At 47.0% G+C, this 26,661-nt stretch overlaps 1 protein-coding gene across 1 annotated transcript; it reads left to right on the top strand.

The window, feature by feature from the left end:
- Positions 1–424: 424 nt before the first annotated feature.
- On the top strand, positions 425–26,661 carry HTATSF1 (HIV-1 Tat specific factor 1). Its single transcript, XM_075259049.1, has 9 exons — positions 425–709; positions 3,406–3,586; positions 6,287–6,334; positions 6,423–6,577; positions 6,831–6,994; positions 18,697–18,796; positions 22,336–22,425; positions 22,529–22,666; positions 26,049–26,661. Exons 1-9 carry the CDS (start codon positions 554–556, stop codon positions 26,331–26,333), a joined length of 1,317 nt encoding a protein of 438 aa, XP_075115150.1. The 5' UTR covers positions 425–553; the 3' UTR covers positions 26,334–26,661.

Below are 26,661 nucleotides of genomic sequence, written 5' to 3' on the forward strand. Positions count from 1 at the left end.
TGGAGGGGGACTGTATACTGTGGGGGCAGATGGAGGGGGACTGTATACTGTGGGGGCAGAATGAGGGGGACTGTATACTGTGGTGGCAAACACAGATATGGCCAGAATGAGTGACGTCACAGTACAAGTGTGTGGGGCTGGAGGTAACTAAACCCCAGTTTCCCTCTTTCAGTATTTGAGGTCTGTGGCAGTTCCAGGCCCCTTCCCATACACTTCTGTACTCTGTCCTTCCTCCTGTGAGGAGATGTTACGAGCAGCTCCTGCCGGCGCCTCCTTCCTCCTCCTCCTCTCACTAATAACTTGTCTCCACTAGTCCGTGAGGTAAAGCCCTCCCTTATTTATACTCTTCGGTCATGTGATTGTTTCATGTTTCCGCGCATGCCCACTTGAGCTGTGAAGCCTGCGCGTGCAGGCCGCTGACAAGTACGCATGCGTATAGCGCTCCCTGGTCGTGCAGGGGCTGCCTGTTACGTTCGGGGCGCTGGGATCAGGCGCACTATTTGCGCACTATTTTGCACACTGCTCCATTAACCCCTTAGGGGCCCACAACAACATGGACAGCAACGAAGCGTTTTATGAGCAGCTGCGGCTCCAGCAGTTGTATGGAAATCGTGCTAGTGGGGACGGACAGGACCCCTATACCTATAAGGACCCCACTGATGGCACGGAGTATGAATGGGACCTGGAGAAGAAAGCTTGGTTCCCTAAGGTGAGTGCATGGCTCCTCCATAGCCTGGTATAGAAAGGGTGTAACTAGTACAGACCCCTCTAGTAAGCAGAGGCCTCTAGCTGTTGGAACTACAACTCCCAGCATGCCCTGCCAGACTGTGACACATGGGAGCTGTAGTATGACAAGAGCTGGAGATCTGCTGACCCTGCCATACATACTTGCAGCAATAACAATCCCCTATTATGACCACATTCACATCTCTGCCGGGCGTCCCGACATGGCCAGGCGAAAAAGCGCGCTAGGTCCAACTTTTTTGTCTTGCAATTTCTGCAAAAAAAACAAAAACGGACACACGATGGATCCAACAAACCTCATTATGGTTAATGGATTGTTTCACCATTCCATTGCGGTTTGTCTTTCTATTCGTCTGGGCCTGAAACGGATCAGAAGAACGAATAGGACAATGCAAATGTGACCGTAGGATTTATGAAAGATGGGCGCCTTGTCATGGGGTTTATGCAACAGGTTACGAAGGGGCGAGGCTTAGTAGGTCATGGTGCCAAAATTATAAACTAGAACGGGCCAAAATGTGGCGTAAGGCTGCATTCAGATGGTCACATTAAAAATGCATCATAACTGCACCCGGTTATTGTTTGTAAAGGTGAAATGTGTTAAAGGGGTTTTCCAGACGCCTGGATATAGGCTAGGATAGATTATCAATATCTGATCGGTAGGGGCCGGCACCTGGCAGATCTTCTGTCATACACGTAATAGGAGCGGTACTCCAGCGGCTGGGGGTCCTATCACTGAATTGCATTAAAACCTCTGAACTCGCATCAGACTAAAGTTACCGAGGTTCAAAGCAAAATTTTATTATATAATTATTATTATTGTATAATTCATTAGATGCCCAGTTTCTTGTGTATATACCTTGATCACGAATTAGTGGACTGTTACTACGTGTGGCCTGACCGCCATGTTTGAAGGAGTTGGAGTCGACCCCACAGCCCTGCTGGTGACCTTTGAGTGTAGTAATGTTCTCCAGCTTGGTGCACGCGTTGTACACGTCATACTGTAGTCAGTGACCTCACAAACATACTGAACTAGCAGAAAGGCCGCACATGTAGGTAGAGGTAAGGGGGAACTCTACCCACATGAATATAATCTATTCTTTCAGCACTTTTATCAGCCAAATGGCACATAACTAAATGATGGTCTAATGTCTTGGACTACCCCATGGAGAGAATGAGACATATACTAGCATAAATTGACAATATTGTAGTATTGTTAGTTTATCCTTAGGATAGGCCGTCAATATTAGATCTGTGGGGGCCCTGGGTGTACCCGCGACCATTGGTATTGTTTACATACCAGAAGCCGCAATGCTCACAAACTGTTGCAGAGAGTGCAGGTATTGCAGTGCTGTCTAATAGAATTCAAAGGATTTTGTTGCAATACTTACACTTGTTGCTACTGTTATGTACGGTGAGTGAGCAGCGGGGCTCGCTGTCCTGTGGACTGGGGATCTGGATGTCGGATCCCTGCAGACCTAATATTGATGGCCTATCCTAATGTTAGAAACTGGGTATTTGAGTGTTGCATAATATGTTGGTACTCTATAAGGAAATAAATAACTTGCTGATAGTTGGGTGTTCCCAATTCCCTGTCTGAATGGAGGTCAAGCATGTGTCTTCCCGCTCCATTCATTTCTATGGGACTACCACAGATAGTCGAGGACTTCAGCAGTCCCATAGGAATGAATGTGCAATCTGCCTCTCCATTGGTATGGGGCATGTGGGACCCCATTCTCCTGATTGGTGGTGGTCCTAGCAGCAGTATCACCATTGATCAGACAGTTATCCTTTGGATAGAGCAGGGGTAGGGAACATTCAGTTGCAAAACTACAACTCCCAGCATGCACACTTGCACTGCTGTTCTTGGAACGCCCATGGAAGTGAATGGAGCATGCTGGGAGTTGTAGTTTCACAGCAGCTGGACAGCCAAAGGTTCCCTACCCCTGGGCTAGAGGATAAGTTGTACTTGCTGGAATACCCCCTTTAGCGGACAGATCTGTCTTTACTATAACTGTATACTCCCAGTTATATACATGTATACGTCACTGTAGTTAGGTGCCGTGTTCATCAAGCGTGCCAGCAGGATTCTTGGTGACTTCTTCACCATGACACTTGCTTGGCCGTCTGACAAGTCCACGTGCTCTGGATGAACATATTCTGTTTCCTTGTGCAGGGTCGGACTGGTAAAGGTGTTCTCTACTCCTGCCCTTGTGATCCGCATTTCTTGGAATTAAATATTTGGCTGGGGTTTGCTGCTGGTTTTATCCGCTGTATTACATTTCCTGCCCTGTAAATCCACCATTCTAAACCGGCCGGCGTTGGACGAGCTCTGAGATCTAGTGCAGTCATTGTGACAGCTGTGTGCCTCACTCATCTGCCTGATCGTAATTTTACTTTTTGTCAGGCCCACTTCCACCAGGCTTCTAGAAAATTCTATTTTTTGATTTGCTTTGTCCTAGGTGCAGTAACTGGGTGACAGCTTAGTCTTCCTATACTTTCCCAAGCCTTAAACACAGGCCTGATGGAAAAATCTTAGATGCGATCAGATGTTCGTGCCAAGACCTAAAAATGCTACTGGTTTCCAATACTTCGGACTGTTTTCCATTGACATGAATGAAAGTCTTTACCTTCACTTAATATAATTTCACTTCTTCTTATTAGATAACTGAAGATTTCCTGGCAATGTATCAAGCCAATTACGGATACAACGCGTCTGAGAGTACGGAGCCTTCTCCAGCCCCAAAGGAAATCAAAGAAGAAGAAAAACCGAAGAAGGAGCCCAAACCTCAACCAGAACAGGCTGAACAGAAAGCGAAGGGAGAGAAGAGGAAAGCAGATCCAGGTAAGGTTAACGGTCTTTAAAGGGATTCTACCATTAAAATCACATTTTTTTTGTAGATCACACGTAGGAATAGCCTTAAGAAAGTTTATTCTTCTCCTACTTTTAGATGTCTTCTCCGCGCCGCCGTTCGGTAGAAATACCGTTTTTTGTCGGTATGCAGTTGAGTTTTCTTGCAGCACTGGGGGCGGGCCCCAGCGCTCAAACAGCACTGGGGGTGTCCCCAATGCTGCGAGAGAACTCTCCAGCGCCGCCACCATCTTCTTCAGGAACTGCCTCTCTGCGCGTCTTCTTCCAGAGCTAGCTTCAGACTCAGGCCTCGGGCAGCTAACTACGCGTGCCTGCTGGCCACAAGAAAATGTCCGCTTACAATACTGTGTAAGCAGCCATCTTCTTGTGGCCGGCGAGCGTGCGCGGTCTGCTTTTCCCTAGGCCCAGAGCCTAGAAGTTTAACCCCTTCCCGACATGCGCCGTAATAGTACGGCGCGTGTCGGGTCTGTAACTATGGCGACCGCCCGGGAGCCGGGCGGCCGCCATAGCCACCGGGTGTCTACTGCTTTAAGCAGTAGACAACCGGCTCTAATGCCTCCGATCGGTCCCCGGACCGATCGGAGGCATTAACCCCTCCGGCGCTGCTGTCAAAGGCGCCGGAGGCGCCATCTTCCCGGCGGCGCATGGGCGCCGCCATTTTGGCAGGGATCGCCGGCTCCTGGAGCATGCTCCAGGGCCGACCCCCCGTTGCCATGACAGCCGGGAGCCTTGTTAAGGGCTCCCAGCCAGTCTGCAAATTCTCTCTTTTGCAGGCTGGTCTATGCAGCCTGCAAAAGAGATGATGATTTTTTGCAATGCATTGCAATGCATTAGCATTGTAATGCATTGCATTAGTGATCAGACCCCCTGGGGTTCAACACCCCTAGGGGGTCTAATAAATGCAAAAAAAAAAATTAAAAAAAAATTAAAAGTTCAAATCACCCCCCTTTCCCTAGAACAAATATAAAAGTAGTTAAAAACTGTGAAACATATACATGTTAGGTATCCCCGCGTCCGAAATCGCCCGCTCTACAAATCTATAAAAATATTTTTCCTGTTCGGTAAACGCCGTAGCAGGAAAAATAGTCAAAAGTGCCAAACCGCCGTTTTTTCACTGTTTTAATTCTGATAAAAATTTGAATAAAAAGTGATCAAAGCAATAACATTTCCCGAAAATGGTAGAACTAAAAAGTACACCCGGCCCCGCAAAAAAAGACGCCCTATACATCCCCGTACACCTATGTATAAAAAAGTTACGGCCGTCGGAATATGGCGACTATTAGAAAAAAAACTTTTTAACACCGTTTTGGAATTTTTTTTAGGGGTCAAAATGTAAATAAAACCATATAAATTTGGTATCCCTGGAACCGTACCGAAACACAGAATACAGGGGACAGGTCATTTTGGCTGCACAGTGAACGCCGTAAAACCAAAGCCCGTAAGAAAGTCGCAGAAATGCATTTTTTCTTCAAATCCACCCCATTCTGAATTTTTTTCCTGCTTCCCAGTACATTATACAGAATAATTAATGGTGGCATCATGAAGAAAAAATTGCCCCGCAAAAATTAAGACCTCATATGACTCTGGGAGCGGAGAAATAAAAAAGTTATGGGGTTTAGAAGGAGGGGAGTCAAAAATGAAAAACGAAATTCAAAAAATGCCATCGGCGGGAAGGGGTTAAAGCCACCGCCAGAAGAAGACGTGAAGAAGACCCATTCCTGAAGAAGATGGAGGCGGCGCTGGAGATTTCTCTCGCAGCATTGGGAACACCCCCAGTACTGTTTGAGCGCTGAGGACCGCCCCCAGTGCTGCGAGAGAACTCATTTGCATACTGACAAAAAACGGATTATATACCAAATGACGTCGTGGAGAAGAGCCTTTCTTAAGGGTGATAGGCAGAAAAAATTGAGTTTTAATGATAGGATCCCTTTAAACCGAAAAAAATATAACATACGTTCCAAACGTTCCTGAATTTATATGAGATTAAATATGCACCAAACTATGCATCTAATTATTCAAGGGGTTGTCCAGGACCTAAAGGTAATAAATACTGAAGACCCAGCCACAGGATAGGCCACTGGTATTTAATCGGTGGTCGTCCAAACATGGACCACATACTGATCAGCTGGTTCTGCTTCCAGAAGCCATGTCTGAGGTATATGGCTGGCTGTTATTCAAGAATGTGGAGCTGCTGTTCCCTAATACTTGCACTACAGTGTACACACCCCTATGCTGTATACAGTTTCCAGATCTGTACACAGTAGAGGTATTGACTTCAATAAGAGCAGAGCTTCTATGTAACTTCCAGCAGATGAATCGGCTGATCAGTGTGGGGTCTGGGTGTTGGACCCACAGCAATCAGATACTGATAGGCTATTCTGTGGATAGGTCATCAATATCCATTCCCATCCAGTTCTGCGTAGACCCTTTATGATGGTGAGGATCCAACACGTTCCAGTGCCAGAATGGAGCAGGAAGCAGGGCGCTCTTTCTGCGTAGCGGTTCGGCAGGGTTACGCTAGATCAGCTCTCATTCACTTTGCCGTGTTTCAGCTAAATTCAGATCAATGGAGTTTGGGGGGGGGGGGGGATTCATTTAAAGGTGTCTGTCTCCATCTGTTCCGTATAGCTTCATTGGTGCGGCAGAGCATAAAATAATGTTCTTTCATTACAGGCTGGTTCAATGTGGAAGATGAAAGAAACACGAATGTCTATGTGACAGGTTAGTAACCAGAACCAGCGCCAGTTCTACTAGTCGTGACGTTCTGGATCTATCCATATTGTATTTGTCTTCCCTTTGTGCTTTACAGGACTGCCGCCTGATATAACCAATGATGAATTTGTCCAAATTATGTCTAAATGCGGCATCATCATGCGAGACCCTCAAAGCGAAGACTATAAAATCAAGCTCTATAAAGATAAGGAAGGGAACCTGAAAGGAGACGGCTTGTGCTGTTACCTCAAGGTCAGTCATCACTCCTCATCAAACCCATTGTCCGGGTGTAACGTGAGTCTTCCTCAGCCCATTGTTCTGATCATTCAGTTTGATTCTATAGAATCCAAAATCTCCCCCTTTTATTCCCATTTTTTTTCCCAAGAAATTGTTCTTTGAAATCATATAAATAAAGTTTTTTGAAAGAAAAGCAAACTATCCGCAGGTTCTAGGACCATATTGTACAAGGGGGTCATTGACGTCTTATGTTCTTTTCCACTTGCAGAAGGAATCAGTTCCGCTCGCTTTGAAGCTTCTCGATGAGTATGAGATCAGGGGGTACAAACTTCATGTGGAAAATGCAAAATTCCAGTTGAAGGGGGAGTATGATGCCACAAAGAAGAAGAAGAAATGTAAGGACTACAAGAAGAAGTTGTCTCTCCAGCAAAAGTATGTAGCTGCTGACTGCTGGATCCAGCCTCTTTGTGTTGTGGTGTCTTATAGATTATATAGAAGTTTATAGCACTCGGGCCGCGGCCACGGCATTGATCCACTGTGATATACAGAGAACTGGATCATATATACCCACCCCTGAGAAAAAAATCACAGTGCAAAGTATTTTCCACTTGGGGGTTTGAACCTGTTTTTTGTTTAACCTTCACAATGGAAGGTCGAAAATTGTCCCAGCTACAGGGGTAAGGCTCCGAACAAAAATCAGCATTTCCAGTCTCTTTTTGGTGCAGGTGGTCTGCTACATGGATGATACCCGCAGCTGATCCACCTTAGCTCTTCAGGGTAAACCAAACCTCCAACTTCTGTATTTTTCCACAGTCCGACTCCTTCATAAATGGCTGACAGCCGTAGTCAGAGAGACGCAGTAAAGTTTATTCAATTCACACAAAAAAACAACTAGTGATTGACTATATTGATTGAAACATGGAGCAAATGATGCGTCTAATGCTACAATTATATAACGTAGAAAACATTATACTGTGTAATACGTTAACCCTTTCCCGACATCCGCCGTCATAGTACGGCGCATGCCAGGTTTGTAACTATGGCGACCGCCATAGCCGCCGGGTGTCTACTGCTTTACGCAGTAGACAACCAGCGCTAATGTCTCCGATCAGCCCCCGGACCGAACGGAGGCATTAACTCCTCCGGCGCCGCGGTCAAAGGCGCCTCCGGAGCCATTTTCCTGGTAGCGTATGGGCGCCGCCATTTTGCCGGTGATTGGCGGCGCCTGGAGCAAACTCCAGGGCCGACGTCATGTTTCCATGACAGCCGGGAGCCTTGTAAAGGCTCCCGGCCAGTCTGCATTCACTTTCTTTTGCAGGCTGGTCTATGCAGCCTGCAAAAGAAATGATGATTTTTTGCAATGCATTAGCATTGTAATGCATTGCATTAGTGATCAGACCCCCTGGGGTTCAAGAACCCTAGGGGGGTCTAATAAATGCAAAAAAAATTTTTTAAAAAAGTTTTTCCCCAAAATTTCGGAGGAAAATGAGGGTGCGTCTTATAGTCTGAATGTGGGTTTGCAGCATGGCCGCGCTACTGCCACCGCTGGTTTTCTTCAGCGGCAGTAGCGCGGCAATCCGCAGGCCCCGGCAGCTAAGACAGTCCCCGGCATCTGCTGTAATAGACCGGCGGATGCCGGGGAGTGTCTTAGCTGCCGGGGCCTGCAGATTGCCGCGCTACTGCCACCGCTGGTTTTCTTGAGCGGCAGGAGTGTGACAATACTGCAGGCCCCGGCAGCTAAGACACTCCCCGGCATCCGCCGGTCTATTACAGCAGATGCCGGGGACTGTCTTAGCTGCCGGGGCCTGCGGATTGCCGAGCTCCTGCCGCTGAAGAAAACCAGCGGTGGCAGTAGCGCGGCCATGCTGCAAACCCACTGCTCCTCCGCAGGTCCCGGCAGTTAGTTAGCCCCCCCCCCCCCCCCCCGGCCTCATACCTTTAGCGATGCAGGCCGGCTCCTGCACGGCGAGGCCGCAGGAGCCGGTCAGTTCCGATGACAGCCGGGAGCCTAATGAAGGCTCCCAGGCCTGTCATAGATATATATTACTATCGCGGCTGGTCTCTATGACCCTCCGCGATAGTAATGTATAGAATCTCCCATAGACGGCAATACACTTGTATTGCCGTCTATGGGACTTGCAATCAAATGATTGCAGGTTCAAGCCCCCTAGGCGGGGAAAAAAACACTTAAAAAAAATATAATAAAAAATAAAATAAATAAAAGTTCACATATAAAAGTATAACATTACTGTGAAACATATACATTAGGTATCCCTGTGTCTGAAAATGCCCGGTCTACACCTGGCCCCACAAAAAAAACGCCCTATACATCCCCGTACAGCTGCAGGGTCACCTGTCAATGTGGCCTTGCAGCTGTTCCAAAACTACAACTCCCATTTATTAAATATTTTACCATTTTTTGCCTGAAAATTTTTTTTCCCTATTTTTCTCCTCTAAAACCTGGGTGCGTCTTATAGTCCAGTGCGTCTTATAGTCCGAAAAATACGGTATATAAAATTTTTAAAAAAGTATTAAAAATTCAAATCGCCCCCTTTCCCTAGAACACATATAAAAGTAGTTTGTTTTTTTTATAACTCAAATTTTTATTGAAAATTTTTTTAAACAATAAGAAAAGAAAAAACAATTACAAGTTACAAGGCGAACACCCGCCCTGCGAACAGAAAAAGCACACAATGCAACACAAAATACAATCAGAAGAATAAAATTAAAAAAAAAAAAAAAAAAATTAAAGACAAAGAAAGCAACATAGAAAAAAAAGAAAAAGGAAAAAAAGGGGGGGGGGGAGGGAGGGGTTAGTGGGACAGATGAGTGGGGGAGAGGACTAAATGTGGGGGGTGAAAGGGTAGGTAGGGGTGAGTGTGAGCAGTCAGGAAACCAGTGAGAGCGCTCGCCAGGTCATCCATACCACAGCCAGTTGGGAAGGGCTCGGGAGCAACCACTGGTCAAATACCTGAGACGAACAACAAGAGTATCAATCAGAGGAGGGGTCAGAGCCCAGGAGCGTCCGGTACTCTGCAGACTGTTGAAACCTGAACCAGTAGAACCAGGTTTTGATGTACGCCTCAGTCGTGCCATGCAGGAAAGACGTGAGATTTTCCATGCGCATTATCTCGTTGACCTTCGAAATCCAGAGGGAGAGAGGAGGAGGATCCACTCGTTTCCAAAAAAGGGGGATACAAGCCCGGGCAGCGAGGATCAGGAATCTAAGTAGGGAACGCTTAAAGACCTTTACAGAAGACTCACAATGATTAAGGAGGAACAGGGCAGGGCCCAAATGGTGAGAAGTTTCAGTAAGCTGGAGGGTTATCCGCTTGACCCCTCCCAGAAGGACGAAAGGGCAGGACAGGACCAAAAAATGTGTAGCAGCGTGCCTTCCTCGTCGCCACAGCGCCAACATAATGGGGAGACCTGAGGAAACATAGCATGGAGTCTCGTAGGAACCCTATACCATCGGGACAAGATTTTGTAGCTGGCCTCCTGGTGGCGAGAGCTGATGGAAGCAGTATGAGAAAGGCGAAAAATGCGCCTACGCTGTTCCTGAGAGAGGGAAAGGGATAAGTCAGATTCCCATTTCAACAAGAACGGCGGAACAAAGTCCTCCGGAGGTTCAACCAGGATCCGGTAAGTGAGCGAGAGGGAGTGGCGAAGGGGGCCAGCACCAACAAAAATCTTCTCCAAGGGGGTAGGTTCGACGCGGAACTCTGCAGGAGCAGGGAGAGCATGTAAAAAGTGACGAAGTTGCATCCCCCGCCAAGCGTCCAAAGGGGGCAGCTCAGGAGGGGCCTGGGAATTCAGAAGTGTAGTCCATCCCCCAGCGTCCTGGAAGTGACAGGCACGGAAAATCCCATGACGGCGCCAATTACGAAAAACTCGGTCAAACATTCCAGGTGGAAAGGCAGGATTGCCCAGCACTGGGAAAAGAGCGGAATCCTTAGGGAGGAGAGTGGAGCGAACAAGGCCCCTGGAGCAAATCCGAAGCGTGGGACCAAGGGTAGGGTGAGAAAAGAGAGATGACAATGAGGAGGAGTCCAACCATGGGGCAACCTGCAAAGGGATCGGAGAGAATGCCTGTTCGATGTAGACCCAAGGTTTAGAAACAGCATGCCTACACCAGTCCACGACACGAGTCAGGTGGGTAGCCAAGTAATAGGACTTCAGGTCCGGAAGCGATAAACCACCGCAACTCTTGGGACGAAAGAGAAAAGCCTTGCTCACTCGGGCGGGTCTGCCCGACCAGATGAACTTCAGTTGGACGGAAGTGAGGGATCTAAGAAAAGACAGAGGGATGTGAATGGGAAGCGCCTGCATCAAGTAGAGAAGACGAGGGAGAATGTTCATTTTAAAAATCGCGCATCTCCCGAACCAAGTAAAGGCTCCAGCGGACCATCGAGTACAATCAGCCCTGATAGACGCCAGAAGTGGGGGGAAGTTGCAACGAAAGAGATCTTTCGGGTCCGGAGTAAGATAAACCCCCAAATATTTGAGAGAAGTGGGGGCCCAATGAAAAGGGAAAGATTGACTCAAGGAGGTGGCCGCCGAGGAGGAAAGGGTCACATTAAGGGCTTCTGATTTCGAAAAGTTGATTTTAAAATTCGAAAGGGTCGAGTAAACCTGAAAGGCAGACATCAGAGCTGGAAGAGAAACATGAGGGGAGGAAAGAAAAAATAGCAAGTCGTCTGCATAAGCCGCCACTTTGTATAAACAGGAAGAATGAGCAGCGCCTGAGATGTTCGGGTCGGCTCGAACCTGGCGGAGGAAGGGTTCAAGAGTCAGGACGAAAATGAGAGGCGAGAGGGGGCATCCTTGCCTAGTGCCATTTCGGATAGGGAAGGACTGGGACAATAAACCGTTCACCCTAACCATCGCTGTAGGGAGAGAGTATAGAGCCATGATCCAACTCATCATGCGATTTCCAAGGCCAATATGTAACAGGGTCTCTTCCATGAACCGCCAGTTGACCCTGTCGAAGGCTTTCTCAGCGTCAGTTGAAAGAAGCATGAGAGGAGAGCCCGATTGTTTAGCCCCATACATGAGGTTGATAGCTTTGGTAGTATTATCTCGAGCCTCACGGCCGGGTAAAAATCCAGCTTGATCCGCGTGAACAATATTTCCTAACAAGGGCGATAAACGCGTCGCAAGGATCTTGGCTAAAATTTTTAGGTCAACATTGATTAGCGAAATGGGGCGGTAGTTAGAGCACAGAAGAGGGTCCTTTCCGGGTTTGGGGATAACCGCTATGTGAGCACACAGGGAGTCACGACAAAGGGCCGAGCCATCGGTGAGAGAATTGAAAACTTTCAACAGTCTGGGGCGGAGTTCAGGGCCAAGTTTCTTATAGTATACCAAGGTAAGGCCGTCTGGGCCTGGGGCCTTACCCGTTGCCATACTGGAGATAGCTAAAGAAATTTCCTCTTCAACAATAGGAGATTCCAAGGCCGTCAATTCCTCTAGAGACAACGACGGGAGACCAGAGGAGGAGAGATAAGAACGAATGCGATCTCGGAACTCCGCTTCAGGGAGAGGAGAAGGGCCAGAGTTTACAGAATACAAAGAGGCATAGTAGTCCCGAAAGGCAGCTGCAATATCAAGGGGCATGTGTAATCGAGTACCCTGGGTGGAATTGATGCATGGAACGTAGGTGGAGGACTGCTGAACCCGAAGGGCCCTAGCTAGTGAACGCCCGCTCTTATTTCCAAACTCATAAAAATGACGTCTGCATTTAGCTAGAGTACCCTTCACCCTATCAGTGACGAGCGTACGCAATTCCTCTCGGGCGCTGGCAAGCTGGGAATAAACATCAGGAGTGATTTGGCGTTTATGAAGAAGTTCCAATGAGCGGATCCGCTGCAGCAGAGATTCAATACAAGCCCGGCGTTCCTTGTTTAAGCGGGAACCATGTTGCAACAGGATACCCCGGATAAAACATTTGTGAGCCTCCCACACCATTGGAGGAGCAATCCCCGACAATTCCTCCCTCTCAAAGTATTCCCCCAAACGAGTCTTAATGTCATCCAGGATGGTTACGTCATCAAGAAGTGATGCGTTAAGTTTCCACTGACGCTGGAAGGGAATAGGAGAGGACAAGGAAACAGACAAAGTAACCAAAGCATGGTCGGAGAAAGTAATGTTATCGACTTCCGCAGCCAACAAAGAGTGGAGATGTTGGTGACGGATAAAGAGGTAGTCGATACGAGAATATCGGTGATGGACCGGAGAGTAATAGGAGTAATCCCTATCCAATGGGTGGAGTAACCTCCAGGAGTCCACAAGCTGGTGGGAATGAAGGTCCCTCTTAATCCTCCTGATGAGCGAGTAAGGGTGAGAAGAGACGCCAGCAGAAGAGTCCAATGAAGGGTCTAGGACCAGATTAAGATCACCCCCCGCCACCAGGAAGCCCTCCACAAAGCCGTCCAACAGCCCTAAGTAAGAACTAAGGGCACGACCCTGTCCCGAGTTAGGCAAATACAAAGAGGCAAAAGTAAAAAGCTGAGAGGAGATACGACCCTTGACCATAACAAGTCTCCCCTCAGAATCAGTGCGAGTCTCCAAATGTTCCCAAGGCAGGGAGCGAGAAATCAAGATACTAGTCCCTCTGGATTTCGGATCAGGAGAGGAGCTATGATATGCATGAGGAAACCAAGCATTAGTCAACTTGTATGGCTTGGTAGAGCAATGGTGAGTTTCCTGCAAAAACACAACATGAAGGCGCTTACCTTTGAGCAGATTGAAGAGTACGGAGCGCTTCTCTGGACTATGAAGGCCTCTCACATTGAGGGAGCCCACAGCGATGGAGGAAAGGCGATCAAGCGGAGGCATGGAGGGAGACGGGCTTTCCCAGCTCACACCCTAGGAGCAGAGAGAGAAAAAAAAAAAAAAAAAAAAAAAGGGGGGAGAGGGGGGAGGGAGGGGAGAGGGCGAAGAATTGAAGAGGGTAAAGGGGAGGGAAAGAAAAAAAAAAGAGAGAAAAGTAACAGAGTAGAGGAAGGAGAGCAGTAAAGAATGAGGGGGGGGGGGGGAGAAAGGAAAGGGAAAAAGAACCAAGAGTAGAACAAATCTAACTACCCCTAGACAAATGGGCCAGGGGCACAACAACAGACAGGAAGGAGTGAGGGAGTAAGAAAAGATGGGGGGAGAAGTGGGCCCGCAAGCACCACGAGTGTACCTGGTAAGGAAGACCCTATGCCCCCACCCCCAACAAAGTGTAAAGGGATAGGAAGCACAGGGCTACAAACTGACTCTAAGGTCCAAATAACAACATTGTATAAAAACACAGCAATACCAACAACAAGGGCCATCTATAAAGCCCAGCAGGAACAGGATCAAGAGGAACAGAGTAGTCACAGAACAAAATAAAATAAACATAGTGAAAATGTCCACCAACCGCGAAACAAGTCCAAGACCACTCAACATAAAAGGATATTAACACTGTCCTGTGGGCAGATCAAAGACCGGCGGTATGAGGGCTCATGCTTCAATGGGAAGCTGAGCTGAGAGATCTGGTTGGCGGAGTGGAGACCCAGGCGGATCCGGTATTGGAAGACGTCGTGGAGATGAGTTTCGCCGAGGTCTCTCTCTGGAAGCAGCCGAAGAAGAACGCCTGGAACCGCGGCCGCGCCTGGGTATAGTAGGGCGGGAGGAATCCAGAGCAAGCCAGTTTGGGACTGAGACAGGGCGCACATCCAGGGAGGCAAACAAATCAGGCAAGTCCGCCGGGGAACGGACAACAATCGAAGACGAGCCAACACGAACAATCAAATGGAAGGGATGACCCCACCTATAGGAACCTCCACAGTCCTTAATCAGAGTCAACACCGGCTGAAGGGCACGGCGCATAGCCAATGTGCGGGATGAGACGTCAGGATAGAGCTTGACAGAGGTATTCTCAAAAGGCACCGATCCCATATCCCAGGCACACCTCAGGATGTGTTCCTTGTCCGTGAAGTAATGTAGTCTACACAGAACGTCTCTAGGATTAGCAGGGTCAAGCGGGCCAGAACGTTGGACTCTATGCACACGGTCCATCATGAAGGTAGCATCCAGCGGGCGTTGAGTCGCCATATTGAAAATGGTATTAATACGGCTGATCAGATCATCCTGAGGGCCTTTTTCTGGCACTCCTCGTAATCGAATATTATTTCTGCGACCCCGGTTCTCCTGGTCATCCAGGAGCAAGGCAATTTGTTGAAGGCGGGCCTCAGAGTGGGTTTGATTGCTCTCCACTGCAGACAGGCGTTGTTCCAAAGAGGACAGTGTTTGATCAGTAGCGTCAGCCCTAGTAGTAAGTTGAGACACATCAGACTGGATCGCACCGAGGGCCTGTGCCTGGGATTGTTCCATTCGGGAAACTACAGCATCCAGGTCCTGTTTAGTGGGCAGAGCTTGAATAAGGTCCCGAAGTAGCTGAAAGTCCGCAGAGGCAATATGGGCTGCCGAGCAGGGCAGGGAGGCCGAATCCATGGATTGCACGTCATGTCCAGGGAGGGTGGCAGACAGTGAAGGAGGTGGCTGCGATTGGCGAAGCGGAGGAGATGGAGGAGCCATGTCATCAGTGCCAGACCCAGTAGCCGAGGTTCCAGATCGGGACAGGAAGGTAGAGATTGACGGTGAGTGAGTAAGAGAGCGACTCGGCGTGCGGGAAGGAGCAGTAGAGGTGTTAGGACGTCTTCTGGACATATCACAATGAGAAGCGACCATAGAAGGTAAGGAAGGTACACTCGCAGTATCACCAGGCCTTACATGAGGCGGTCACACAGTTTCATAATCAAACCTGGTACCCATGAGGTGCAAAAGGAGCAATGGGAGAAGTGCTAGTTCCGTGGGGATATACTGCAGAACGTGGAACACACAGCAAGTGGAGGAAGGTGAGGAGCCCCCCCTGATGGTGGAGTAGGGGCTCAGCACTCCCTTCACACCACTGCAGTGCACGACAACAACAAAAAAAAAAAAAAAAATTCCCTGCTAGAAAGGTCTCTGAAGAGGGTAAGAAAGTCCAAAAAACAGCAGGGAGTACTCACAGAGTTAGCAGAATGTCCCAGCAGAAAGTGTCAGGATGGGAGCCAAAACAGCAGGGGGGGGTGAGGTGTCTCCACTTCAGGCAATGCAGGGAGGCCAGGCAGCAGGTAGAGCAAGGGGTTCAGAGAGCAGAAGAGTTCCCTTACACACTGCATTAACCCCTTCACCAGTGGAAGTGTTGTCAGTTAGTCCCAAGGGACACTGTCTATGTGTGCCAGATGTAAAGGGAGGGGGAGGGAGGCTCACATCAATAGTGCAGACAGAGCAAGGGTTCTCAGACCTTCAGCTATGGCCCTCTAGTATAGCAAGTTTACTGTTGTCCTGAGTGGAGAAGTATCAGTCCGTACATCCAGGTTCCCCTCCCCCCCATAAAAGTAGTTAAATACTGTGCAACACATACATGTTAGGTATCCCCGTGTCTGAAATCGCCCGCTCTACAAATCTATAAAAATATTTTTCCTGTACGGTAAATGCCGTAGTGGGAATAAAAGTCAAAAGTGCCAAGCCACCGTTTTTTCACTGTTTTGATTCTAATAAAAATTTGAATAAAAAGTGATCAAAGCAAAAGCAATTCCCGAAAATGGTAGAACTAAAAAGTACACCCGGCCCCGCAAAAAACGACGCCCTATGCATCCCTGTACACGCACGTATAAAAAAGTTACGGCTGTCGGAATATGACGACTGTTAGAAAAAACATTTTTTAACAAAGTTTTGGATATTTTTTTAAGGGGTTAAAATGTAAATAAAACCATATAAATTTAGTATCCCCAGAATCGTAACGAAACACAGAATACAGCGGACAGGTCATTTTGGCTGCACAGTGAACGCCGTAAAACCAAAGCCCGTAAGAATGTCGCAGAAATGCATTTTTTCTTCAAATCCATCCCATTCTGAATTTTTTTCCAGCTTCCCAGGACATTATACAGAATAATTAATGGCGGCATCATGAAGAAAAATTTGTCCCGCAAAGATTAAGACCTCATATGGCTCTGGGAGCAGAGAAATAAAAAAGTTATGGGGTTTAGAAGGAGGGGAGTCAAAAACGAAAATCAAAAAATGCCATTGGTGGGAAGGGGTTAATTACTTTATTTTGGAGTTGTAACTTTTTTTATACTGCTTCACCCAAACTGGCCGTGGCTCCGACTCCCCAGCTCTTCTCAGTGTAAGGCTACGGTCTCACGGGATTTCCTGCAGTAATAAAGCGCTGCAAGAAACACCGCAGCGGCAATGCATCGTGGTTCTTCCCACCCCGCTTTAAACAGAAAGTTTGCATAGTTTTCCTCCGCGGACTTTCTGTTACAATTCTATCTATGCGGAACTGCCGGCATTTCTGTAGATATAATTGATATGCTACGATTTCCAAAACCGCAGTGTGTCCGCCTCGCAGTTTAGTGCAAAGCGGGCATGGGATGAGCTAGAATCCCATCCACTTTGCACTTACTGTAAAACAACACAATTTTTCCAAGCAGCATTTCCATCCTGTGGGGCCCCGGCCTAAAGGGGTTTTGCAGAAATTGGACATGGATGACCTAACACAGTGGCTGTCAGACCCTCACCCATTAGATGATATCAGGAGTCATGGCCGCTGGAACTCGCACAGGCTGCATAGTGACCATTTCTGGTTAATGGAATATGGGTTGCAGTAACTGGGCACTAAGGGCTAGTTGACACGGGGTTCCACGTGAACACATTCTGTTGTGGCTGGTGCAGTGCACCGGCATCCCATCACGGCTTTCAAATGACTGGGCCTACTCCGGAGGGTGATGTCGCGAGGCGGACGCCACGGCTGAATCAGTCGGGGAATCTGCCTGAAGAAAGGTCAGCTCGCTTCTTTTTTTCCGTGACCGCCTCCCATTGATTTCATTTGGAGGCGGCAGGATCTTGATGCGGATTCTGAATCAAAATCCTGACCATTTTGCCCCGTGTGAACTAGCCCTAACACTACACAGTGTACAGAAGTGTCTGATTGTGGGACTGTACACGGTGTTAGTGGTCAAGGCTCCTGATATGCGCTGGCTGCTGCGGATGTAGATGTCATACAGCCACACACACACCAATCTGCTAACCTAATGTCAGACCTTCTTTTGAATGGGTGACATGTTGTTCCTTTGCAGAGAGACCATAGGGAATAAATATGTTCCGGGGTGGATTTTCTCTTCTAAGAATAGCTGGTCCTAGGAGGATTAGGCTGAGTTCACACAGAGTTTTTTGGTCAGGAATCCGCCTCAAAATCCTTCTCCAAAAAATGCCTCACCATAGGTCTGTATGGTGAGGTATGTATGCTGGTATTTTTCGGCATGTGGGAGGAGACCCACGCAAACATGGGGAGAACCTACCAAAATGAGCTAATGTATATTGCTAGATTTAAAGGGATTCTACCACCAAACCAACATTTTTTCAGAAAGGCTATTCGTCTCTTACCTTTAGACGTGGTCTCCGCCGCGCCGTTCCTTAGAAATACCTGTTTTAACTGGTATGCAAATGAGTCCTCCGCAGCAATGAGGGCGGGCCCCAGTGTTCAAACAGCAATGGGGGTGTCCCCACTGCTGCCCGAGAGCTCTTTCCAGCAACACCTCCTTGTTCAGCTGCAACTCCGCCTCTTCCATCTTCTTCTGTCGGTCCAACTTCCGACGCCTGCGCAGTATGCTGCTGTATTGAACTACATGAGTGGCCTCCCAATAATGCGCTCTTGTAGTTCAATACAGGAGCACACAGCGGCCATTTTTGGGAGGCCTCTCTTGCTCTTGTAGTTCAATACAGCAGCGTACTGTGGAAGTTGGACCAAGACGAAAGACAGAAGAGGCGAGGTTGCAGCTGAAGATGGAGGCGTTGCTGGAAAGAGCTCTCGAGCAGCAGTGGGGACGCCCCCATTGCCATTTGAGTGCTGGGGCCCGCCCCCATTGCTGCGGAGAACTCATTTGCATACCGGTTAAAACTGGTATTTCTAAGGAACGGCGCAGCGGAGACCACGTCTAAAGGTAAGAGACGAATAGACTTTCTTAAGGCTATTCCGACGTGGTAATTAGAAAAAATGTTGGTTTAGTGGTAGAATCCCTTTAACTCTTACACCCATGTGCTCAATTCTGTTTCTTCCTTTCCAGACAACTGGATTGGAGGCCGGAGAAGAAAAACAACGACACAAGGAAACGTTTCGAGAGAGTTGTTATTATCAAAAATATGTTCCATCCCAAAGACTTTGAGGTGAGAAATTATTTCAGGAGGCTGAAACCCGGCCGCAACAATCCAGCACGGCCTGGTCTTTTATATGGAGTTGTATTATTTCTCTGTGACCTGTAGAGGGCAGTGTAGGATGCAGTAACTTTCTTTATAACCCTATATATCAAACAGCTCAGCTTCTCTCCTCTATCATATAACCCTATATATCACACAGCTCAGCTTCTCTCCTCTATCCTATAACCCTATATATCACAGAGCTCAGCTTCTCTCCTCTATCCTATAACCCTATATATCACACAGCTCAGCTTCTCTCCTCTATCCTATAACCCTATATATCACACAGCTCAGCTTCTCTCCTCTATCCTATAACCCTATATATCACAGAGCTCAGCTTCTCTCCTCTATCCTATAACCCTATATATCACACAGCTCAGCTTCTCTCCTCTATCCTATAACCCTATATATCACACAGCTCAGCTTCTCTCCATCTATCGTATAACCCTATATATCACACAGCTCAGCTTCTCTCCTCTATCCTATAACCCTATATATCACACAGCTCAGCTTCTCTCCTCTATCATATAACCCTATATATCACACAGCTCAGCTTCTCTCCTCTATCCTATAACCTATATACCACACAGCTCAGCTTCTCTCCTCTATCCTAAACCCCTATATATCACACAGCTCAGCTTCTCTCCTCTATCATATAACCCTATATATCACACAGCTCAGCTTCTCTCCTCTATCCTATACCCCTATATATCACACAGCTCAGCTTCTCTCCTCTATCCTATAACCTATATATCACACAGCTCAGCTTCTCTCCTCTATCATATAACCCTATATATCACACAGCTCAGCTTCTCTCCTCTATCCTATAACCTATATACCACACAGCTCAGCTTCTCTCCTCTATCCTAAACCCCTATATATCACACAGCTCAGCTTCTCTCCTCTATCATATAACCCTATATATCACACAGCTCAGCTTCTCTCCATCTATCATATAACCCTATATATCACACAGCTCAGCTTCTCTCCTCTATCATATAACCCTATATATCACACAGCTCAGCTTCTCTCCTCTATCCTAAACCCCTATATATCACACAGCTCAGCTTCTCTCCTCTATCCTATAACCCTATATATCACACAGCTCAGCTTCTCTCCTCTATCATATAACCCTATATATCACAGAGCTCAGCTTCTCTCCTCTATCATATAACCCTATATATCACACAGCTCAGCTTCTCTCCTCTATCATATAACCCTATATATCACACAGCTCAGCTTCTCTCCTCTATCCTATACCCCTATATATCACAGAGCTCAGCTTCTCTCCTCTATCCTATATATCACACAGCTCAGCTTCTCTCCTCTATCATATAACCCTATATATATCACACAGCTCAGCTTCTCTCCTCTATCCTATACCCCTATATATCACAGAGCTCAGCTTCTCTCCTCTATCCTATACCCCTATATATCACAGAGCTCAGCTTCTCTCCTCTATCCTATATATCACACAGCTCAGCTTCTCTCCTCTATCCTATACCCCTATATATCACAGAGCTCAGCTTCTCTCCTCTATCCTATAACCCTATATATCACAGAGCTCAGCTTCTCTCCTCTATCCTATAATCCTATATATCACACAGCTCAGCTTCTCTCCTCTATCCTAAACCCCTATATATCACACAGCTCAGCTTTTCTCCTCTATCCTATACCCCTATATATCACACAGCTCAGCTTCTCTCCTCTATCCTATAACCCTATATATCACACAGCTCAGCTTCTCTCCTCTATCATATAACCCTATATATCACACAGCTCAGCTTCTCTCCTCTATCATATAACCCTATGTATCACACAGCTCAGCTTCTCTCCTCTATCATATAACCCTATATATCACACAGCTCAGCTTCTCTCCTCTATCATATAACCCTATATATATATCACACAGCTCAGCTTCTCTCCTCTATCCTATACCCCTATATATCACAGAGCTCAGCTTCTCTCCTATCATATACCCCTATATATCACACAGCTCAGCTTCTCGCCTCTATCATATACCCCTATATATCACACAGCTCAGCTTCTCTCCTCTATCATATAACCCTATGTATCACACAGCTCAGCTTCTCTCTATCATATAACCCTATATATCACAGAGCAGTTGTTTTCTTCCATTATCATGTCACGCTCTCATATGTATGTGTGTATATATATATATATATATACTCCTATGAGTGTAAAGGTCCATATACAGGAATACCCACAACTTATTGGGATATTTGCATTAATTGGGGCACGGGCCATGCCTTTCATTAAGAAATGCTTTGCTTGATGACAAATCAACAGAATTTCTGGATGTGCAAGTACCAGTCGGACCAGATTGCTGTATATTTTTACGACCCTATGGAATGTGGGTAGGGCGACTCGTCTTCATGTGTTGCTTCTGTTGGCTGCTGAAAAATGATCATGTAGACAGTTATTGTAGATGGACTGATATGGCCGAAAAGAAAACCAGCTATTGTCTAGTTTGGGGAGAAAAAACCCAAAACTGTCTTCCTGCCTATTTTTGCAATATTCTATAACATTTGTATATTCGAGTAATAAGTAACGGGAGCGATTCTAGTATTGGGAGAGGGGAGACTCGGATTGTGTCGCCAGTGTCCTTGTCCTCCGTGTGACATAACTTTGCTTCTTCCGGCATTACCTCCCCCTGCCCTGTCTCATCTTCTTTTCTGCGTAGCGCCCGCACGATCCTTGTTTCCCCCTCAGGTCGAGGTGGTGACTGACTGGTTTACTGCGGGGAGAGGAGGGTGCTCAGCAGATAAAGTGCGAACAGACTCCTGAACCCGCTGCAACAGAGAGAACATGAGATCACTATGAGATTGGTGGGGTCCATTATCTGGTGACCCCAACAACCAGCGGGTATTTGCACACCGCTAGAAGCCTATAACTTGATGCACTGTGTATTGGCTGCACTATTACTATTATTACTCCCTTTTAAGTGAATGAGGTTGAGCTGGGATAGTGTGACGGTCACCGAAACGATGGTGCAAGTGTTCTGTACGCCATTGGCCTTGCTAACACTCCTGACACTGCACTCCTTGCCTGTCTGTCAACCATGACATGAAACTTCCCCACTGTGGGACTATTAACGGATTATCTTATCTTATCTTATGACATATCTGAGCAATTCATAGGACAGCTACGGTCTGATTGTAGCTTTATTCACACAGGGCAGTTTCAGGGCATGCATTTTTTTCATATATATGTATTATTACATGTTGTGCTGCTTGGAATGCTTTTCTTAATCTGCAGATTTGTTGTGTTTTTATTTTTTTTTCATCCCTTCTGTTAATTCACATTTTATTTCCTGTCTACTACATGGGCATGCTGTGCAAGAGCTGTGGACTGGGCTCTATTCCAATCTTATGTGGGGGTTTGGGCCAATCCAATGTGTTCCTCCTGTTGCACCCTTTTTCTGCAGCTGCAGCCCCCTCCTCCCCTTCTCACAGATTTTGCTAATCCTCCTTGTTCTGCCTCTACAGGAGGATCCGCTTGTGCTAAATGAAATCCGTGAAGATCTCCGATCTGAATGTGAAAAGTTTGGACAAGTGAAGAAAGTCCTTATATTTGATGTAGGTTTTTTTTTTTTTTTTTTTTTTTTTTTTGGTGCTGCATTTGACACTTGAGACTCGATTATTTTACTTAACCCTTCTCTTCTTTATGTTTCTTTCATAGCGGCATCCGGACGGCGTTGCTTCTGTGTCATTTAAAGAGGCCGATGAAGGTGACGCTTGTATACTAGCTCTGAACGGGAGGTGGTTTGGTGGTCGGCAGCTTGTCGTACAAACATGGGACGGAGTGACTGACTATCAGGTATGGTACAATGTCAGATCGGATATCACTCGTTGTGACGTTTTAGCTTGCACACGTCTCTTCGGAAAGGGCTGTCATTGCACAGCAAAAAACGAAAAGAGCCGGGGAAAGACGGCACCTTAAGGGATTATTCCTAACTAGAGATGAGTGAACACTGTTTGGATCAGCCGTTCCGAACAGCACGCTCCCATAGAAATGAATGGAAGCAACTGGCACGTACACTATGCAGCGGCTGGTCGCCGTGCCAGGTGCTTCCATTCATTTCTATGGGAGCGTGATGTTTGGAACGGCTGATCCGAACAGTGTTCGCTCATCTCTATTCCTAACCGCTGCATGGCCGTCTGTTATACCTTCCTACCTTCTATGGTCTGGGACTTGTCAGCCTTGATTTCATTATTGTGGCCGGGTTATCTTCTCAGCTGTAGTTGCTTATTATCTAAACTCTTACCATGAATAAAGTGGTCTGGGGTCTTGGAACGGGGTTGAACCCCTTTGGCGGTAGTTGCATGCATGGCCAAGGCTCAGATGGGTTTTTGCCCATTTGTGCACAATCTTTGAAGACCGGAATGGGCAGGGAATGCATTCAGATGATGGTGACGCGTGTCTTGGTTGATCCATGACATGCGATCCTTTAATATAATGTACCTTGTTGATCCTTTAATATACAGCAGAGACCCAGCGCCCGCACTGATCATGGGCATTAATCTCCCTCCATGTCAGCTTTGGCCAGGCGACATTATCCCGGCAGTGCCAAATATTTGATTTTGGATTGCCACAATCTGATATTGATTTATTGGATTGCAATTCTAGAAAACTAAATAAACCTCACCTTTAAGAGTATCAAAAATTTAGGAAAAACATGTAAATATAGTGCAATACGAAATCTGCTCCTAGCACACTGTATTTTCTCAGTTTGTTCCTTTCCTTGTCTTTTTTTCCCCTCTGGTCTTGTAAAATTCAGCATTTTTTGCAGTTTTCCATATCCTGGAACCAGTAATGGATTATCAGACCTTCTGGATTATTAAATCCAGGATTAAAGAAATTTGACTGCAGTATGTGCAGCGTCGGCTGTAATGACTTGGCCGCTTATCTCCGCAGTGTCGGTACTCGAGAGACACACGTAGCAGACAGATATTCACAGGACGGGTTTAAGGACTATTTAACCCAATTTATAAGTCATGTGGAATCCCTTTACCACCCGAAACCACCCGTGAACTGATGGAGTCAAATGGTGAATATTAAAGGATGAGTCCGGTAATGGGATCATTACATGTAGCATTTGGCCGCCTGTTCTGATGTCACCGAACAGACCTGATTCCGCCTTTGTGGTGTCGATTGTTGTTCTTTCTGTTGAGCTGTTTCTGTCGCTGTGTCATCCCAGGTTCTCCTCGTGGCCGTTCATAATAATCTGCTAATTGTTGTCTTTGTTCAGCGAAGTGCCATTAATTCCTTGGATGACGCCGTTCACTCGGCTGTGATTTCATAGACGCAGGAATGTTTTAGAAGACTCGGTCGTTGCTGATTCACCTTTATGGAATTGGCTGCAGCTACTTTGTATCTAAAGTCTTGTCTTAAAGGGATTCTACCATTAAAGGGATTCTACCATTAAAAACCTCTTTTTTTGTGGATAAGACGTCGGAATAGCCTTCAGAAAGGCTATTCGTCTCTTACCTTTAGATGTGATCTCCGCCGTGCCGTTCCTTAGAAATACCGTATTTTACCGGTATGTAATTTAGTTCTCTAGCAGCGATGGGGGCGTCCCCACTGCTGCTCAAGAACACGATCCTGCGACGTCTCTATCTTCGGCTGGATCTTACCCTTCTCTGTCGTCTTCCTCCGAAGCCTGCGCAGTTGGCTCTGCCAGTGAGACACTAGTAGAGCCGACCGCGCTTGCCGGCCGGCGGCCATTTTTGGGAGGCCACTCTTGCTCTTGTAGTTCAATACAGGAGCGACCTCCCAAAAATGGCCGCCGGCTGGCATTTGCTCTCAGCTCTGTTGGTGTCTCACTGGCAGAGCCAACTGCGTAGGCGTCGGAGGTGACGCAGGAGGAAGACGACGAAGAGGAGAATCCAGCCAAAGATAGAGGCGTCGCAGGATCGTGTTCTTGAGCAGCAGTGGCGACGCCCCCATCGCATTTTCAGCACTGGGGCCCGCCCCCATCGCTGTGAGAGAACTAATTTGCATACCGGTAAAAACCGGTATTTCTAAAGAACGGCGCCGCAGAGATCACGTCTAAAGGTAAGAGGCGAATAGACTGTCTAAAGGCTATTCTGACGTCTTATCCACAAAAAAAGAGATTTTAATGGTAGAATCCCTTTAAGACATTTGTTTGTGCTTGTCCTGATGTTAATGGAGATTTGCATTATTACCCTGAATGAAGGGGTCCAGGCTCTTAGAGTGGGATGAAACCCTCTGCAGTAAGGGCTCGTTCACGTGTGAGCACAGGGGAGGTTTTTGACAGCGGATTTCGCGTCAAAAAACTCCCCTTTACAATGGTGGTCTATGCAAACCGCCAGGCTTCTTTTTTCCGCTAGCGGCGGGCTGCTGCTTCCGCCCCCGGCAGCACTCTCCTATGTCGGCTCATTCATTTGAGCCGACAGCGGAGGGGAAAGCCGCGACCGCGATGGTCGCGGCAGGCGGGTTTTGACCAGAGAGAGACGTGGTTCGCTGCGTCTCTCTTGGTGTCAAAACCCGCGCGGGCAGTTCACGTGTGAACTAGCCCTTATTGTATACATGGCCAGGGCTCTGCTGGATTTTTGCCAATTTCGGAACAATTTTTGAAGATCATAATGGGTAGGGAAAGTATTCACTTGATGGTGATAAATAAGGGCTTATTTACATGTCTGTGGTTGATCCATTTTTGCAAACGTTAGTCCAGACCAATGTGATGACATTTTAGGGGGGTTTTTTTTTGCAAAGTTTTGTGGGTTTTAAGAGGTTAAAACATAAAATAGTACTATATAAATTAGGTATCCCCGTATTTGCTACCCATAGCATACAATTGACACGTCATTTTGGTTGCTGCAAAAACAAAGTCCATAAGAAAGTCACACAAACGCAGTTTTTCACTAATTCCACCCCATTGTGGTGATTTAGGGCTTTGTGCTGTGATTATCGCATCGATTGTCAGGTTTAGAGATGAGCGAGTACTGTTGGGATCAGCCGATCCGAACAGCACGCTCGCATAGAAATGAATGGACGTAGTCGGCACGCGGGGGGTTAAGCGGCCGGCCGCCGTCAAAGCGGAAGTACCAGGTGCATCCATTCATTTCTATGGTGCGTGCAGTTCCGATCGGCTGATCCGAACAGTACTCGCTCATCTCTAGTCAGGTTGGCTTTGACTCTTACGACAACCAACTAATAACCATTCCTGTTAAAACAGATTGAAGAGACGTCTCGAGAAAGAGAAGAGCGACTCAAGGGCTGGGACAACTTCCTGCAGACCGACGAGCAGAAAGCGTCTCAGGATGCGACTGCCGAGACGTCGACACCTGTAAATAATGGACAGTCTGAAAACAAAGAGGACAACAGAACCGAACCCGCACAAGATACAGACAGTGTCCAGCCGCAAGGAAGTGACCAGGCCCAACCAGCTGACGAAGATGCCGCGTCCACAGACAGCAGTATCGGCGACAGCGACGATGAGGAGGGCAAAGGACAATCCTAGAGCTTTGTGGGTTGTTAACTGGCTGCCCTATAGCTTACTAGGGTGATTTTCAATGTAGTTCCTGCTGACATTTGGCATATTTAATATCTGTTTGATTCATTTCGTTTCAGTACACAGTTCCTTCTTTACCCCCCAAAATGCAGGTTTGGATGTAGAAGAGAAACTATCTTGAAGGGATTTCCACTTTAAAGGGATTTCCACTTTAAAGGGATTCTGCCATTAAAACCTCTTTTTTGTGGATAAGACGTGGGAATAGCCTTTAGAAAGTCTATTCTTCTCTTACCTTTAGACATGGTCTCCGCCGCGCCGTTCCTTAGAAATACTGTTT

Source organism: Leptodactylus fuscus, chromosome 11 (assembly GCF_031893055.1).
Source record: "Leptodactylus fuscus isolate aLepFus1 chromosome 11, aLepFus1.hap2, whole genome shotgun sequence".
NCBI classification, from domain to species: domain Eukaryota; kingdom Metazoa; phylum Chordata; class Amphibia; order Anura; family Leptodactylidae; genus Leptodactylus; species Leptodactylus fuscus.

Excerpts from the sequence above, each read along its gene's own strand:
- HTATSF1 (XM_075259049.1), top strand. The coding sequence starts at position 554 with ATGGACAGCAACGAAGCGTTTTATGAGCAGCTGCGGCTCCAGCAGTTG. Across the intron at positions 3,587-6,286 it reads GAAGAGGAAAGCAGATCCAG|GCTGGTTCAATGTGGAAGAT; the intron begins GTAAGGTTAACG and ends CTTTCATTACAG. Across the intron at positions 6,578-6,830 it reads GCTTGTGCTGTTACCTCAAG|AAGGAATCAGTTCCGCTCGC; the intron begins GTCAGTCATCAC and ends TTCCACTTGCAG.